Below are 17,169 nucleotides of genomic sequence, written 5' to 3'. Positions count from 1 at the left end.
ATGTCTAATTAAATGGCTTAAAATTTGTGTGTCGCCTTATGTGATATCGGATCCAGTCTGACGCTCCTGAGATGCTAAGTGACTAGGATTCCAGTCAGAAAGTTGCCTAATTTAACATCATTAGTTTTACCAGATTGCTTTTATATATCTTTATTGTCTCAATCATCAACCCTAATATAGTATTAATAATAATATTCATTTTGTCATTGTTTTCATCATAGTTTGAAAAAAAGCAGATGTACAAAACCTCTTAGAATAATCAAGTTTAATATACATGAGTATAGGTAAACCAATGTCATCAGTTATATTGTCATGGGGCTTTACCAAAACTTCAGTAGTAGCCTAAGTTTAACTAATACTTCAAAAGTATCAATATACATTATTAATGTTATGTTGCTTTACTAAGTTCCTAGGCTAGACAATTATGCAATTAGTGCACTAGATGAGAATGGCCAAGAGGCTAAAGGCCCCATATGCTGAATTACATTCTTGACTAATTGCAACTCAAATTGCTTGCTATGAAATTGAATATTAAATCATAAACAGGTAATCAATCCTAAGTGCTATGTAAAATACATGGTGATAATTGAAATATGATCTATTATTGGAGGATGGGAACAGGAAGAGGATGTTGATAATTCAATAAGAGAAAAGAAAGGGGTCGGTGGGTTGAGGAATAGTGGTAGCGTGGCATGGATAACAGGAGGAAAATTTGATTTGATTTTGATGATGTTGGTAAAAGTTACAGAAAAAGCTTTAAAATTAGTAATTTGCATAGAGGTATTTGTTGATGGAAGTTTGTAGAGACAGAGAAAATGAGTATGTATATTGTATAGAGGCATTTTGAGGAAATGTATCTATGTACGTTGGCAAAATAAACGGGCTCTAACATTTTTATTGTACAGTCTAGCCTACAGTAGGGGATGCATTTAGAGACCATGGGTTGAATGATGTTTGTATAAAAATGGAAATGACTTTAGATGCAGGTTGGAGATAATTTTGTATGCACAATTATTTGCACTCATATTTTTGACAATAGCATATAATCAAATAAGACATTTATTCAATAATTATGAAATTATATATTATCACAGTCAACTGATAATATATTAATAATATTATACCAGTTTCTTTTAATTACCATACTGTGAAATTACAGAATGAAACTGGATTTGACAATGATCCTGTTGCTGTCATCTAGATTTTGACTCTAATCTGTCTTCTCTTAGACTAATTTCTCTTCTGTCGCCTTTGAAATCTGTGAGAAGCTCACATGTTTAATAAATAAAACATGCATGTGATTTGCATATTCTTATAATGTATAAAGTGTGGTGATTTAATGTTCAGAATATAATAGAACTACAAATCCTAGTTCAAAATGAGGTGTGGAAACTATAACCTATTGAAAGACCTCTTTCTTTGTTGTTGACCTTTAAATGTTCAACACATCTCTGTTTATTGCATTGTTAATGCTTCTGTAGAAAAAAAACATCAAATATATCATCTTATTATTCTGTCAGCTGTAATTACAATTTAATCTTTGAAGTAAACTCTGCTAACGAATCTGAATAATTAGTAAAATATACACAAATCTTGAGTCTAAGTACTTCTGACCATTACTAAAAGCAATTATAATCTGCTAAGATTCTGTAATAAATTAAGAGCTGTCAACAGTACAATAATAGTAATACTGGTCTTCATCTTAAGAAACTTAAGAAAATCTTGTTTTCGTATTGAAAGATCTTCAATGCAAATAGCCATTACGTTTACATTATAGTAAAACTGTCTAGTTATAGCGAGAGTACTGAAAAGTACAGTAGCACATCAACCTTTTCCTAAAATGTACCCCCACTCTGGGCATATCACAGAGTTGGCTTATATCAGGATCAATAAGCAAGCAAACAATATTAATTGTAGACTTTCGGTCGGTATATTCAACTCTTTTTTTATGATGTTTTAAAATCGTATTAGTTTGATATATTATACTGGTTTATTGTAAATTTACTCAGATTTATACGCAAATTAACTCATTAAAAATCGTCATCTTTCATAGACTGCATTTTAGTTTAAATTGTTTGAAAGCTGCCATAACTCACCCTTCCTTGCCCAAAGGTAATTTGAAGAAAATCTGCACTGAAAATTGATGATAAAAGTGTGTGTTAATTCAGTGGATTTGTGAATTGATTCACACCAGAGGTTAAGCAACACAAAGACATCATTTTGAGAGGTTTAGAAATCCTTTAAGACGACAAACTAAAAGATCAAGAAAGCAGATACATGTGCGATAATGGACGCCACAGGAATGAGTTTAATTTATTAGCGGTATTACAGTACTATGTGTCTTTAGTTGTTGGATTATGTTGATATATTAGACTAAGCTCCTATTTTGTCTGCAAAACAATTTCAATTAACTACAATTTTTCTATCGTTTTATTCAAAATAATGGTAGACATTTATGTAAAGGTTGAACAGGATAAAATCAAGATCAAGACACCATCCTATGGAAACTTTAAAAAATTAATTGTAAATGAGTTAAAGACAAAAATAAAGAAAAATCTAAATTCACAGTGTGATTTAATTTTACCAAAAAAAATATAATATTTGTACACATTAATTACGAATATTACAGTTGAACAGACTGTTATTTTTTGCCTATAGCCTACTCCTAGCATTCGTTCATTGACCGACTTTATAGCATAATCTATTGGCCTGCCGGCGTCGCATAAAATCAATATCATTAATATTTTTAAAATTCACTGACATAAATGCTATTTTTAGAATGATTTGAAAATAATTAAATCTGATGGAAATTAAAGAGGAAACCTACGTTATTTTTATTATTTTATTTATTTTTGTTTTCTATTGCTTTCATTTTTTAGGTCCATGGGGAAAATGCCAGTCAACCGGATGCGGGCATGGAGGCCTGCAGAACCGAGCTGTGTGGTGCATAGACTTTGAAGGATGGACTGTCCCAAATGAAAATTGCAACATTGATGACAAGCCTCCAATTCGTAGAGACTGTTTCAAAGTTTGTGAACAACATAGTTATTTATTTGATTGGGAGATTGGTGAGTGGAATGAATGTAGGGAAAAAGAAGACAGCTTAAGTGAGAACCAACATGCCTATTGTGGTCCTGAATCAGTTGGTGAACAAGAACGGCGTGTGATATGCCGAGAAAAAGTAACAAACTATGTTGATACAGACTCTGATGGAATAGTACAGGATTATATTTGTAAATTATTCAGCGTAAAGCCGTTGACTTCGAAAAAATGTTTATTGCCCTGTAAACAAGACTGCATTGTTTCAACATTTAGCGATTGGTCAGAATGCTCCAATCCATGTGGGAACGGAACGCAGACTCGCATACGAGAGGTGATCATACCGGCGCAGCTTACAGGAAAATCATGTCCTTCTTTGAGTGAGTTACAACCATGTGATAATACTAAAGAATGTCCACCTTCTCATTCTCCAAGTTATTATTTAAAGATAGGGGAATGGAGTGCTTGTAGTGTACAAGCGATTGATGACATGGATGAAACACCAGGATTACCAGTTGGTCAACAGTTGCGAGAATTTGCTTGCGTGAACAGCAACGGAAACCTAGTGTCACTTCAGTAAGAAACCTCTTTTTACTACGTCAACAATTTTCTTTAGTAGTAGGGCTACAACAATACTAGCTAAGCCCGTAGGCAGTATGGCTCAATGGTTCTGCTGAATATTGATAGAAAGGCTTGAAAGGCTGGTAAAAGTATTGCAATGATAAATTATCGAGAAAAGACAAATTTATGGTTAATTTTCCATTGGGATTCATTGTCTTTCCATTGGGAAAAACAATTAATCATTATTTATCTTTTTCCACACCTAGGAGTAATGCTACAGTGCACAACTCTGTGTTAAGAAATTCTGATATATTAATGAATTAATATATTAATGGCAATAACGTAGGAATACAGTAAATTGAAGTGTATGATATTTCAGGTCAACATTACCTTTCTTAATCCTTAATACTGAAACAATTAACAAACATTTTTATCAATGTTTTTATCATCAATGTTAATTATCAACAATAATCAACAACTCTATTTTGGAACATCTTTGGAACTGTACCTGATCAGGTATCAATCAATTATCGGATAATAAATGTTAATAACCAGTAATCCTATACCTGATCATTAGATCAGCGGGTATCAATTAGTTATTAGATAAATGTTAACCAGCAATATCTTGATGCTGGTTTATCAAATCTTGGCTTAATAATCAAAAATGTACAGACATTAAAGGAAGTAGGTATCCAAATTAGATTGTTGACAACAACTCTTGAAAAGAAAGAAATCATAAGTCAGGTGACATGTGGATATGTTGCACTTTAGCTTCATTACTTAATCTACATGTATTCCTTTTGGCGTTATATTGCATATTACAGAGCTCATTTAAATTCATTAATAATTCTATTTACATTCATAATGAAGTTCTAACATTATAACATTCCAAATTCATCGTCTGTAACCAGATGATAACATGCACTCATAATTTGTTACTAAGACAAACAGAATGGTAAATTGTCGGTTAGATGGCGACTGATTAGTGTCTAGTGATGTATTGGGTGCCATACGTTGAATGCTTTGTCTGCAAACAGCATCCAAATTACCAATTAATCTAGTTCATACACTGTCAAAAGCATCAATTAATAAGGAAAGTGAAATTCTAGACGAAGATACCTACAAGAACAAGGAAAAAATATTTGTAACTACAGTATGAGCAAAATATTGCCACTGGCATGTAAACTATTACTACTAAGGCATTCACATTTTCATTACTATTATTGGTAGCATATTTATTTCAGAAAGTTATTTATAAAACCCAATAGACGCACTGATTATGGGGATAACATACAGTAAGATACTACTTTGATATCATCATCAATATGAAATATTTGCTATTGAAATAACAAATAAACACACAATTTCCCATCCAATCAAAGTGAACCGTGGCCTACTATTAAGTGTGTCTTATACAAAGACATACCTTGTTTCAAAACTTAACATTGAATAGTTCCTAGATCCTTTGCTGTAGTCAGAGGTCTGCCATGATATAATAATAATAATTAATAATTACTCATTTTTTTTTATTGAATACAGTATTTATATTAACATTGTATACATTGTTTTCCTTAAAATAGAACATGTCTTGATCAAGAAGGAATGAATGTACCAACCAGCTACAGGCCCTGCGTACCACCCACAAACTGCAAAGCAACCCAGGAATTCAGTGAATGGAAGGTGTGCCCAGCTAAGTCGTTCCAGGAGTTTTTACAAAGTAGCACACTAACAAGAACTAGAGCTGTTCTCAAGATACCTATGGGAGGTGGGGATCGCTGTCCCGCATTACAAGAGACTAAAACTTGTGGGGGAGGTATACAAAAATTAGAAACAAGGTAGGCATATATTTTCAATTTTATGCAAAAAGTATAGTTTCATATAAGCTATACTATAGGAGAGAGCGTTTGTACATTTGTTCCTATTGCACTCATCCATACACCACTAGAACATCAAAATGACCAGAAATTGAACAATTTTAAACTACATTTATAAAGTAACATTAATCCTAGAATAAACTTTACCTGAAATGTTGGTATAGATCACTCACAACCACGCACAACAAAACTACATCCATAATTTTATTAATTATTTTGCAATTTTCTGTTTAGATTTATATGGCATGTTTCAGCCTGGTCTCAATGCAGTGTAACGCAACTCCTGACTGCAGATGAATTGAAGTATCTAACAGTTAGCGGTAACCTCTGTGGCGGAGGTGTTCGTTATCGGGATACATTCTGTGTTAAACAGAATGATACAAGTAAGGAAATAAAAAATAAACATGTTTTAAGATTTTGAAAAATTACTTTATTTATCCTTTCATTCCTAATTGTTCGATAAAAAAAAAAACAACATTTTGATCTAGTTTTAGGAGGAATGAACAACATAACAAAGAAACTGCTCAGATACTTGCAAAGGACAGAGGATAGATTACTATATTCAACAATTAGAAGTAGATTGTAAATGTTTGCACAACACAGAGTACATGTTAAGAGTGTGAATACTATTATTTACAATGGCATTAAATTAGCACATTACTTTTAAGCTTTCTGATAATAAATCGAAACCATTCAATTTTGTTTTCATTATAAAGGAATTGTATTTATTTGTTAGTTTAGAAACATAAATAAAGAAGTATGTATCATGCATTTTTTTCAGCATACGCACCAGTTGAGAACTCTCTGTGTAGTGGAGGCCCCTCACCAAACATAGTAGAAGAGTGCAATGTGCCCTGCACCATGAATTGTGAGGTATCACCATGGAGTGTCTGGAGTAAATGTATACCAACAACCTGTCCAGTAGGAACTAATGCAACGAGCAACGGTATAGTCATTTTGTTACTAGCCTCTTGGCTATGTATAAAAAAACAACTTCCTCCTTATGTGTACTGTATATATTCCTCTTAATCAAAGACTATACAAGTGCAATGGACAAGATATTACAATGTTATATACCGTAATAATTCTACTCAACACAACAATTCTCAATGCATCACAATCCATATATATAATATATATATCTTGACGTGACATTACAATTTCTATAAATAAGTAATTTTTGTGGTGAGGTGAGGACATAAAATCATACTGGAGGAAAAATAATTTTGCTGTCGATAGCCTAGACTCAATGCCATAAGTCCACATATTAATGATTATATACCCATTTCCAATATTATTTACATTACTGTATTTTATATAGGAATTCGTGAACGAAAACGTGTTATTCTCGTTGAGCCGTCATCAGATGGAGCAAAATGCCCAGATTTGACGGAGTCCATGGATTGTGATAATGGAAGATGCTTCCAATGGGATATTGGCAAAACGGGATCGTGTATTCCATTGAACACGACTAAATTATGCGGTGTAGGCAACAAAACAAGAACAGTTCTTTGTATCGATAATGATGGGGTAAGACTTTTGAAATTATTGGAAAAAAAATATCTTAAGCCCTGTCTACACTATCAAACTTTATGTGACTAAAAAATTGTGATGTGCCCATATATGGACATGGTGATGTCATATCACTACAATATTTAAGCATATCAATACCATATTTGGGCACATCACACTTTTTTTGTCAAATAAATCTGTGTAGACAGAGCTTTAAACATAGATTAATTAACTGAAACTGTAACAAGAATATGGACAATAAGATACATAAGCTTTTGAAAAAATCTGAGAAAAAGTTATAAACCTATTTATTCATCTATAAAAATGTAGTTTTTAATCTGTTTTTTCTTCTGTAGGCACAGCTTTTGTCAAACTAGTTTGATAGTGTAGACAGAGCTTTACATAAAACAACTAATGTATAATTTGAATTGTGTGTAATGCTGTACAGTACTGTATTGCAAATAAGAAAATTACTATTTTAAAACTGAAACAAAATCAATATTGAGAACAATTTTGCAACATAAGAGTTATAAGAAAACAGGATTTGTATATAGCAATTATAAAATGAACGTATCATTCTATAATACTGAAAACAAATCAATATTGGAAATAATTTTATAATGAATTTTTTTAAGATTGCCTTTGCTCAACTTGTAATGATACTAAATAAATTTTGTAATTATTACGGTAGCTTAAATTATATTTTTTCAAATATTGAAAACAAGTATTGATGATTATGGTACAGCAAGATATTTTTTATTATACATACAGTACTGTTAATATCATATTTTGATAGGTAGATAACAAAAATGCAATTTTTTCATTTAATTTCAAGTCACGATTGAAAGATTAATTGATTATGTTGTTATATTTATGAGTGTTATAATTTATTTCATCACAAAATTTATATACTCTTAAATTATCTTTATTGAAAATCAATTTTTGTTTTATATAAGCTCATTTGAATGTAAATTCTTTATGAGGGTTATTTTATTAGTATGCACTTTTGTTACACTTTGACAATATTCGTAATGCATTTGTAATTTTTTTCGGATGGATTGTTCATTCTTTTGACAAAATATTCTTTGTGCACATTAAAAGAACTTGGTACACTATTCGCAAAGAGTAGGGGATCGTCTCCCGGTGTGCTGATCTAGTAGGCGCTGCACTGCTGGCTGCCGTGGGTCCATGGAGGGCCTAATCTGAATTTCCTCAGTTTCCAGTTAAGCTTGAGGACAAATTAATACATTACCTTTTCCTTAATAAATATGAATTATTAATAAAATTATTTCTTTTTGTTTTATATAATAGAACACAGTAAGTGATAGTGCCTGTGGTTCTTACAAACCACAGACATCGTTAGGATGTTGGCTACCCTGCCCAGGGGACTGTGTCCTCGGGGAGTGGTCAAGTTGGTCAGAATGCTCCAAAACATGTATCGGCAAGAATAATCGTACAGGCTCGATGTTTCGTAATCGGTCTATTGTTGCTGCTCCTTCAGGTGAGTTTTCAGTTTTTATATGGTGGTATGTTTCGTGCCCTTTGTGATAATTCCTCTCTTTTCCAATAACACAATGAAACCAATACTGTATATACATTGATAGAAAGTACTGTACGCTAATGGTATTAGATTAATAGTATTGGGCTGTATGTAGATACTACCCTTATTTATATTGTGAACATTGTTCAGAAGAATATAGTAAAGTTTTTACCTTTTGAAGATTGTAGGTCAATTAAGTTCGTTCGTTGTCCCATGACCTAAGTGGTCGTAAGGGCATAGCAGACGAGATACAGTAGTACTTATCATGATACTCAGGCATGCGCGATATCTCCCAGCGGTGCCTATCTCATCTCCGGGCTGGTGGGGTTTTTGCTGGATGGCTGTTGTTGGTTCTCCTGAACCGACGCCCTTGTGGGTGTCCAACGACCTCCACACCATGCTCCTAAAGGAGTTGACATGGGTACCGGTTTGGTCGCTGGTGTGTGACAGTGGCTGTGTGTGGACTAGTACACCGAGGTAACCTCCTACTTGTCTCGAAAGATGCACTAGGGTCTTTCAACTGAGCAATGTGTACACTGGACCTACGGTTTATAGTCCTTATCCGAGAAGAACTGCCACCAGAACCATGGAGCGAGTGACCCTTGTCAATGTTATGGCTACGTAATTTCGGTTCCACTGTCTTAACCGCTTGGCCACTCAATCAATTTAGTAGTAAAGTAATATTAAGATATAAATACAAAAATATCTTATTGCTGTATGATTTTTCTTTTGACAAACAATATTAACTAATTGATTTTGATCAAATATATAGAGAATGGCTCTCAATGTCCAAATCGCAGAGAACTCCAGCAGTCTAAGCCGTGCGGTCTTGAACCTTGTCTCTTCTTTCAGTGGGTCACATACTCCTGGGGTTCATGTGCGGTTGCTGATGCCGCAAGCAGACCCATTGAACTGGCTGAGGGAGTTTGCCAAGTGGGAATTCAAGAGAGGAAGGTTGAGTGTAGCAGGCTAGAAAGAAACAAAACCGCTTCTGAAGACCGGTAAGGGTGCTTTATTAGTACTTAATTTTTTTTATATTTTTTTTTTATTCAGTATATTACACAGAGGCGCCTTACATGGTGGAACCACCTTGGCTTCAAGGCGCCTCAGATTAACAAATACAACATTTTAAAACAAAAAACTAACAGAAACATCAATCAAATCTTCCAGAATTAACAAGAAATTGTTGTACATAATAAAACAATAAAGCATTTTCACAATTCGAAAGAAGATTGGAACCAAAAATAAAAATTTCACTTAAAAATTTAAAATTATACGTTACAGAAAAATCCTTGGCTAAGATATCCTTAATTTAATGTCTATTAAAATCATTTTAGGCAAGCCAACCCATTTTTGAAAGAGTTTATTAATTATCTTTTATAAACACCTGATTGTATTCTTTCTATTTGATTGGTTATTATTACGGGTATGTATCACATGCTTATTTCGCATCATGTTTTGTGTTTGTTAAATGAAGAGTATATTTTATGAGATTTCACTTGGCTCCACCTCATTAAAAATAGCAGTCAATCTTTAAACTCATGAAATATTTTCATCATTCAACGAACACAAAACATGATGCGAAATAAGCATGTGATACATACAATTTCATTGTTGTAAAATATAGATATAAATTCAGTATACCACATCATAACAATTTAAAACAGACATATTTCAATAATAATCTCTTGGATTAGTAATTTGAAATTGGTAAACATCTTAAAATATATTGAAGGGCTAGGATTTCTTATGTATCATAATTATTCAGAAAATTGATTTTTAATCAACATAAATATCAATAATTTCAGGTGTGGTGACTTTAAAAAGCCTGATACCACTCAAGAATGTACTATTCCTTGTACTCAAGACTGTCATGTATCAGCCTACAGCGAATTTAATGCATGCCCAGATACATGCCACGACACCCCAACACGACACCGTTATCGTTATATTTTACAAGAATCTAAGAACAATGGCAAAACCTGTCCTAATAACCTGTATGATCGGCGCCTGTGTGAAGTACCAGAGCACTGCAATGAATATAAATGGACATTTGGTAACTGGGATAGAGATTGTAAGCTACCATCAAGAAAAACGTGTGGTCCAGGACTACAAACAAGAGGTAGTTCACTGTTTCATTTAATTCAGAGAAAGACAGCAAAAATATGTTATTAACAGTCTAACAGAGCGAGTCAAATGGCCGAGCGATTAAGGCAGGGGCGCTGTTTACCGTACCTAAAGAGCCAACAACATCGGCAAGGGTTCGAGGCCGACTCGCTCCTAGTTCTGGTGGTGGAACAAGTCTTCTCGGATAAGGACTATAAACCGTAGGTCCAGTGTACACAGTTATAACCTGTGTGCACTTTAAAGAACCCAGTTCATTATTCGAAAAGAGTAGGGGGTTACCCCGGTGAACTGGTTCACAAAATAGCCCCTGTATCAGGGGGATTACCACCTATCTGATAGGACAGTGATTAATTCTCGGCCACATTGCCTAAAGACATAAAATAAAAATAAAATTTAAAAAATAACAGTTACTAACTACTAAATGTAAAATACACTAAAAGAGAGAGTAACGAAATGACAGTAAAACTAGTTGAAAGAGAATGAAAAGAAAGAGTAAAAAAAGTGAGTATGTTTTTAGAGAACAAAGCTAATGAAAGACTTTATTGGATGCTATGATACTGTCAGCAGATCTTAGAGGGTGAAAGATAATTTTTTTTACAGACATCCTCAATGGGTATATATATCAAACTCAAAAAAAAATTATTTAGGAGTAAATGTGCTGTGCTGTCTAAAGACATGCCAATAGACAGCTCTAACTAATTTTTTAGTGTTACCTAAATGCAGCATGAATCCTCTAAAAAACAATGTTCTTTGTTTCTTTAAATTTTATAGATGTTGTATGCTTAAAAGGCCAAGAAGCAACAGATATTGATTTTTGTCTCAAGTATTCATCAGAAATGCCTGTTCAATCTAAGCCATGTGATGTAATGTGCGATAATGAGTGTTTATTGACCAATTGGGGCAAATGGGGTGACTGTACCAATGTCTGCAAAGGCATCCAAACCAGGACCAGAAGGCTCAAAGGTTTTTAGCTTTTCTATTTTCCTTTCTTTCTAATCTTCTTAACAAGTTTGTTTGTATTTCATTTGAACACTGCCATAACTGAAAGGTTATAACATTCAGATGGACCCTGGTTCAGATGTGCAAAATGTTTTGTGGTTTTTTAATATATATACAACATGGTCAAACCAAATATGAAGATGAATATAGAATATTAGATTTTAAATTAAATAAATTGTGTGTTAAGGTCTGTCTGCACTATCAAAATTTATTTGGCAAAAAATGTGATGTGCCAATATATGGACACGACATCATATCACTACCATATGTGGGCACATCACATTATTTTTGTCAAACTAGTTTGAAAGTGTAGCTTTTTATATATATTGTATTTATTTGTTTTCGTTTTTATCTAGGAAACAAGAAAGTGAATGTACGTTGCAAGGACAGGTCATTGTTTCCGACAAGTGACACGCGACCTTGTGAATGTGATACCTTTTCATCTGTATCGTTTGGTAACTGGTCGCAATGCCTGCTAGGTTTACAGTCTACAATCCAAGGCTCTTGTAAGGTAGATGGTACGATCAGCGGACTAAAATACAGAGCACGTGTCTGTCAGAATCAAGAAGGACAAATGTTTCCGATCGGAAGATGTGATTTAGAAGAAGGTGAGTAGTACAGATGAAAATAAGTTTGTCTTTGTGTAAAGCGTGGTTGGTTCCCACTAGCGACACAAAGCAATGCAACGCAGCGACATATTGAATCAAAGTACTGTATTGTGTAATCACAAGTGGGAACAAGTTGACATTGCAGGTTTAAATTCACGCAGACAGGGGCAAACACAATTATTGGAAGGGCATTTTCTTGCGTTGCGTAGGTTGCTAGTTAAATACTATTATATGCATAGTTTTATTAGCAGTTTCACTCATATTTTTTTTTTCTCCAGATTTTGAAACTATGGACTGTAGCCTTCCTTGTCCAGTGAATTGTGAACTTAGCCAGTGGACGCCTTGGAGCTCCTGTAGTAAAACAGTAGGGGCTGGTATTAAGACTAGAACTCGTCATGTGGTCAAGCCAGACAAGAATGGAGGACGGCCGTGCCCTCCACACAATGAAAATCAGGTTATAACATAAATAGAATAGATAAAGAATTTCTTTTTGGTTTACCTCACAACAAATAAAGGGTACTGCTAATATATTTTCTGAGTATATCTTCATGAAACTCCCTCTTATTCTTTAAACTTTAAACTGTAAGTAGATAGAAAAATTAGTAGATTTGAGATACTCATATAATGTTTGTAATAATGATAAACTTCTTATGTACAGTACTATCTTTTTATATAATTTTCAACTTTTTTTTCAACAAAAATGTTACACAAACGGTGATAAAGTGTAATCAAAGCCTTTGTAATAATTAACCTGATTTCTGATATATAATTTAATACCCTATAATGGTAGTGGTCATGTAAAAACCACTTAAATCATAGTATTTAATTGTAGTTATTCTTTATAATTTGCATTTATTTATATGTTTGATTATCTTATGTTATTTTCTAGATTATAGAAGAAGTTTCATGTTACACATCTCCAGATCAATTCTTCTGGAAAGCTGGTCCATGGGCCGATTGTTCTTTACAAACATTTGAGGGGAATGGTAACTGTGGTTCAGGAACGCAGTATAGAAATGTTAGGTATGATAAAGATACTTTTAAATGGTACTTAAAATTTTAGGCTACATGCCCTTTAATTAGAGACCGCTGTTCTGTAAACTAATTGGCGCCCAAAACTGCTAAAACCATGCTGTACTCGTGTCAAAAGTACCTATTATTGCTTGCTGATGACTGTGTATAGTGAACATGGCATTTATTCAAACAGTATTATACTTACAGGTGTTACTCAAAAGCTACTCCTATTGCTGATACAATACCCACATATGACAATTTGTGTAGTGGAGTACCACCAAGTTCCTATAGACAATGTCGTATAGCATGCTCTGATGAGCTAATCGTAGGGGAATGGTCTGAGTGGACAGAATGCCCAATGGTATGTAAATGCATTATTGTCTATAGTATTTTTGAAAGATTTGCATGTGTCCAGTCCACTGTGTAGTTCTGCAAGTCTTACTTTACTACACTTAATCTTAAACAATAAATAATGATAAATAGTAGGTTTTCAAAAAGTTGGTATAGGCTTTGATACCACATGATGGATTGAATTGACACTTTCTGTCAGGGAGTGACAATAGGCCATCTCTGTATTTCACTATACTTTTTTAATTGCATGGCTGTGATGGGTCTATGGTATTCTCTGGTATTTCCAGAGTATACTGTAGATTGGCACATTTATATTTACCTACACCCTTTAGCACATTAGGCTGGATATTTTTCTTTAAATGTTACTTAGTATAAATGTGTAATTTCATTTGTATGTATTGTATTCTCCAGGAATGTAAGCCTGGTAATTTAAGGACACGTGAACGTGCGGTGTTGCGCTACCCTTCAACAGGTAAAACGCCATCAGACTCAATGGAAACTGCTGCTTGTGAATGCGAACGATACAACTGGATACAATCAGATTTTGGGGCCTGTGAACTGCATCCAAAATCAATCTGTGGGCAAGGAAAGCAATCCCGCAGCTTAGACTGCATTAGCAATTTGGGTGTGTCTGTACCGTGGTCAGTTTGTCAAAAGGTAAAGATCACTGTATTTTCACTTTTAAATAAATGTATTTAATACATTGCTTTCTACCCTTATCACACATTCTTTTCCAAATTAATAATATTCTAATTTGTTTTTGTACAGTACAACTTACAACAACCAACTGACTTAGTCAAAAAGTGTACTGTTACGTGTCCAGTTGACTGCATTCTGTCAGAGTGGTCCGAGTGGACATCCTGCTCCAGGACATGTGGACTACAAGGTATGGCAATAGGCCATTTTTAAGGCCACATTTGAGTGAAATATGTTTTTATCCCACTAGACCCCTGGGACTTCTTGGTATGTTCTGTATATCATGAAATCTGTATATACATATTCACTTGTTTTAATACAACTCTGCATTTTATTTCTCTATTACAGGCATAATGAGCCGAAGCAGACAGAAGCTGCAGGAACCAAATGAAATAGGACAGGCTTGTCCTACACAACGCTTCCAGCAAAAACCATGTCCTGTTAAGCCTTGCTATAAGCTGGTAGTGGATGAATGGGGCTATTGCCAGGCAGAGGTATACTGATTTCACTAAGTCATTTTATGATCCAGAATAGTAGAAACATGCTGAATGTTCTAAATGTAATATACCGTATATTTTCTATCAGAATGGCTATTGTGGTCAAGGTTCAAGAAAGAGGCAAGTAAGATGTACCCAGGAGCATAATGGGGCTGTGGTGAAGGACAATAAGTGTGTTACAGAGCGATATTTCAAGAATAATATTAATATTACAGCAATCGGTTTTGAAATGTTTCAGGTAAATTTTACTATACTACTGTATATAGATAAAATGATCAAATATGTGCAACATACTATGTAGTTTTTCTAATAGCTTCTGTTGAATAAGTAAACCGCATACAGGTCCAGATAATTTGAACATTATAGTCCAAATGCTTTGATTATAGAATATTTGTTTACAAGAGGGTGTCTTGAGCTGAAAACATCAATATTTAATATGTCAATTAGCCACTGCCATATCTTTGAAAATGATATAATTTATAACTTATAGATTAACATTTTACCATACTGTCTCAAGAATTATTTGTACACTGTTTTTTTATATTCAATTTATAAACAAATAAATCCAAAGGCAAATTAATCAGTGGCTGGATCTCAATGGAGAGAGACAAAAAAAAGCGAAAAGCTAAATCAAAACGATAAAGTAAAATAGCCAGAAAAGTTAGCAGAGCTAATAAATATATATATATTGTGTTTTATTTAGAGAGAGCAGGCATGCACTGTACCATGCCCTGGCGAATGCCAGTTGACAGAATGGAGCAAGTGGAGTCCATGTTTCATCATGTGTATCAATGGCCAACCATCAGGTAAATAATAGAGAATGAATCAAAAATATAATAATGCTGTGTTATATGTATGATAGATTTACATTTCAAATTATTGATGTAAGTTTAATCAAGTTTACATTTCCTATTTTCTAGGTTCAGATGGCATTCAATCACGTTCACGAGCCTCGATCTCAGTGATGAAAAATTGCCAAGCAGATGAAGTAGATGCAAGACCATGTCAAGGTAATATTGCAAACTTCACACTTACTTTTCAAGTATAAAAAACAGTCAATGATCTACAAACTGCAAGGCTCTGTGGCCCACTATTTTAAATTTCTTGATCAATATTTTATCTCTAAAAGCCAAGAGATGGCAGCGATATTAATTAATTTAGAGTGAAAATAAAGCTTTGATTAATTTTGTTCTGACATTTCAGGTGATACATGCTATACATTTACGTGGCAAACTGGTAGATGGTATGAAGGAGATAGGCAAGTTTGGTGTCAAAGGTCAGATGGGGTTAATGTCACAGGTAATTTGAATATAGGCCTATTGAATATTGATAATCAAGCAAATCTTAGTATTCTTAGCATAGTGAAAATATTTATTCAACTAAAAAAATGAATATATATATTAATGACTTTATCATTTTTTAAGGTGGATGTTTGGAAAATAAAAAACCTGAAGAGATGAAACAGTGTGAACCGCCCTGTACTGTGAAGAACTCATACTGTGCACAAAATGGCAAATGTCAGTGTAAAACAGGCCTAAAGCCCTTCTACAGGTAATATAATTATTTTCTGTTTAAAATTTAAAATAAAATGTTTAATATGAATACAAATGATAAAGTTCTTGCAGCTAAACTGAATAAAATATACTGTTGTGTATTATTCATTTCTTTATTGGTCATGTTTTATGTTTAAATGTATAAATATACAACAATTTCACTAATCATTTGAAAAAGGTTGAAATACCATATATTCAATTCACCCTCTGTATGTTTTAATAGACTTTAGTTACAGGTACTGATGTTATCTTCCTTAGAACTTTTTGTTACATTTTCTTGTATGCTTTGTATTTTTTTTGTACAGTACTACATCTGGGGACATATTGCGATGTGCAAGTCCTGATGAATTGATAACCGAGAAACCATACATAAGGAATGTCAAAAACCAAACAGAACCAGACGATCAGAAAGGCATTTTTGGTTTGTAATATATTTTATCAAAATTATTTTCATGTACCAACTACATAAATTATCATATTATCAAATCTGTTTGTAGTATAGTATAAAGCACATTACATGCATACAGCTATCTCTATTGATTGCAATAAAAACAAATTTGAATTTATTAATTTATCTCTCTCCCCTTTCTCAATTTGTAAACAAACAAATTCAATTTTTTTTTTAGATTCTATTCCAGTTTGGATGTACCCTACTGCTGGAGGTGCTCTTCTAATAATCATTATTATGCTAATTCTAATATACTGCACTTGGTGAGTACAATGTGTGTTAGCATAATGGTAATGAAGGGAGGACCTAATCGAGACCTGTCAGTTCTGTTTGTCATATCATTTGTCAGA

At 33.5% G+C, this 17,169-nt stretch overlaps 1 protein-coding gene across 4 annotated transcripts in view; it reads left to right on the top strand.

Moving 5' to 3' along the window:
- The window catches only part of LOC144840023 (thrombospondin type-1 domain-containing protein 7A-like), a 49,993-nt gene that overhangs the window by 30,131 nt on the left and 2,693 nt on the right, over positions 1–17,169 (top strand). For all 4 annotated transcript variants that reach the window (XM_078695664.1, XM_078695648.1, XM_078695657.1 and 1 more), the window contains 23 exons: positions 2,880–3,615; positions 5,181–5,435; positions 5,709–5,857; positions 6,256–6,420; positions 6,796–7,004; positions 8,298–8,487; positions 9,299–9,527; positions 10,335–10,648; positions 11,425–11,616; positions 12,009–12,260; positions 12,539–12,714; positions 13,150–13,283; positions 13,482–13,635; positions 14,037–14,282; positions 14,394–14,511; positions 14,670–14,815; positions 14,907–15,056; positions 15,522–15,624; positions 15,739–15,828; positions 16,022–16,117; positions 16,243–16,369; positions 16,677–16,792; positions 16,998–17,082. In XM_078695664.1, the coding sequence (XP_078551790.1) occupies positions 2,880–3,615; positions 5,181–5,435; positions 5,709–5,857; positions 6,256–6,420; positions 6,796–7,004; positions 8,298–8,487; positions 9,299–9,527; positions 10,335–10,648; positions 11,425–11,616; positions 12,009–12,260; positions 12,539–12,714; positions 13,150–13,283; positions 13,482–13,635; positions 14,037–14,282; positions 14,394–14,511; positions 14,670–14,815; positions 14,907–15,056; positions 15,522–15,624; positions 15,739–15,828; positions 16,022–16,117; positions 16,243–16,369; positions 16,677–16,792; positions 16,998–17,082 (4,432 nt within the window). The remainder of the gene's footprint in view (positions 1–2,879; positions 3,616–5,180; positions 5,436–5,708; positions 5,858–6,255; positions 6,421–6,795; positions 7,005–8,297; positions 8,488–9,298; positions 9,528–10,334; positions 10,649–11,424; positions 11,617–12,008; positions 12,261–12,538; positions 12,715–13,149; positions 13,284–13,481; positions 13,636–14,036; positions 14,283–14,393; positions 14,512–14,669; positions 14,816–14,906; positions 15,057–15,521; positions 15,625–15,738; positions 15,829–16,021; positions 16,118–16,242; positions 16,370–16,676; positions 16,793–16,997; positions 17,083–17,169) is intronic.

This window comes from Antedon bifida, chromosome 1 (genome assembly GCF_963402885.1).
Source record: "Antedon bifida chromosome 1, ecAntBifi1.1, whole genome shotgun sequence".
Taxonomy (NCBI): Eukaryota; Metazoa; Echinodermata; class Crinoidea; order Comatulida; family Antedonidae; genus Antedon; species Antedon bifida.
Note: the sequence above shows the minus strand (reverse complement) of the source record. Positions and strands in the feature narration are given on the sequence as shown.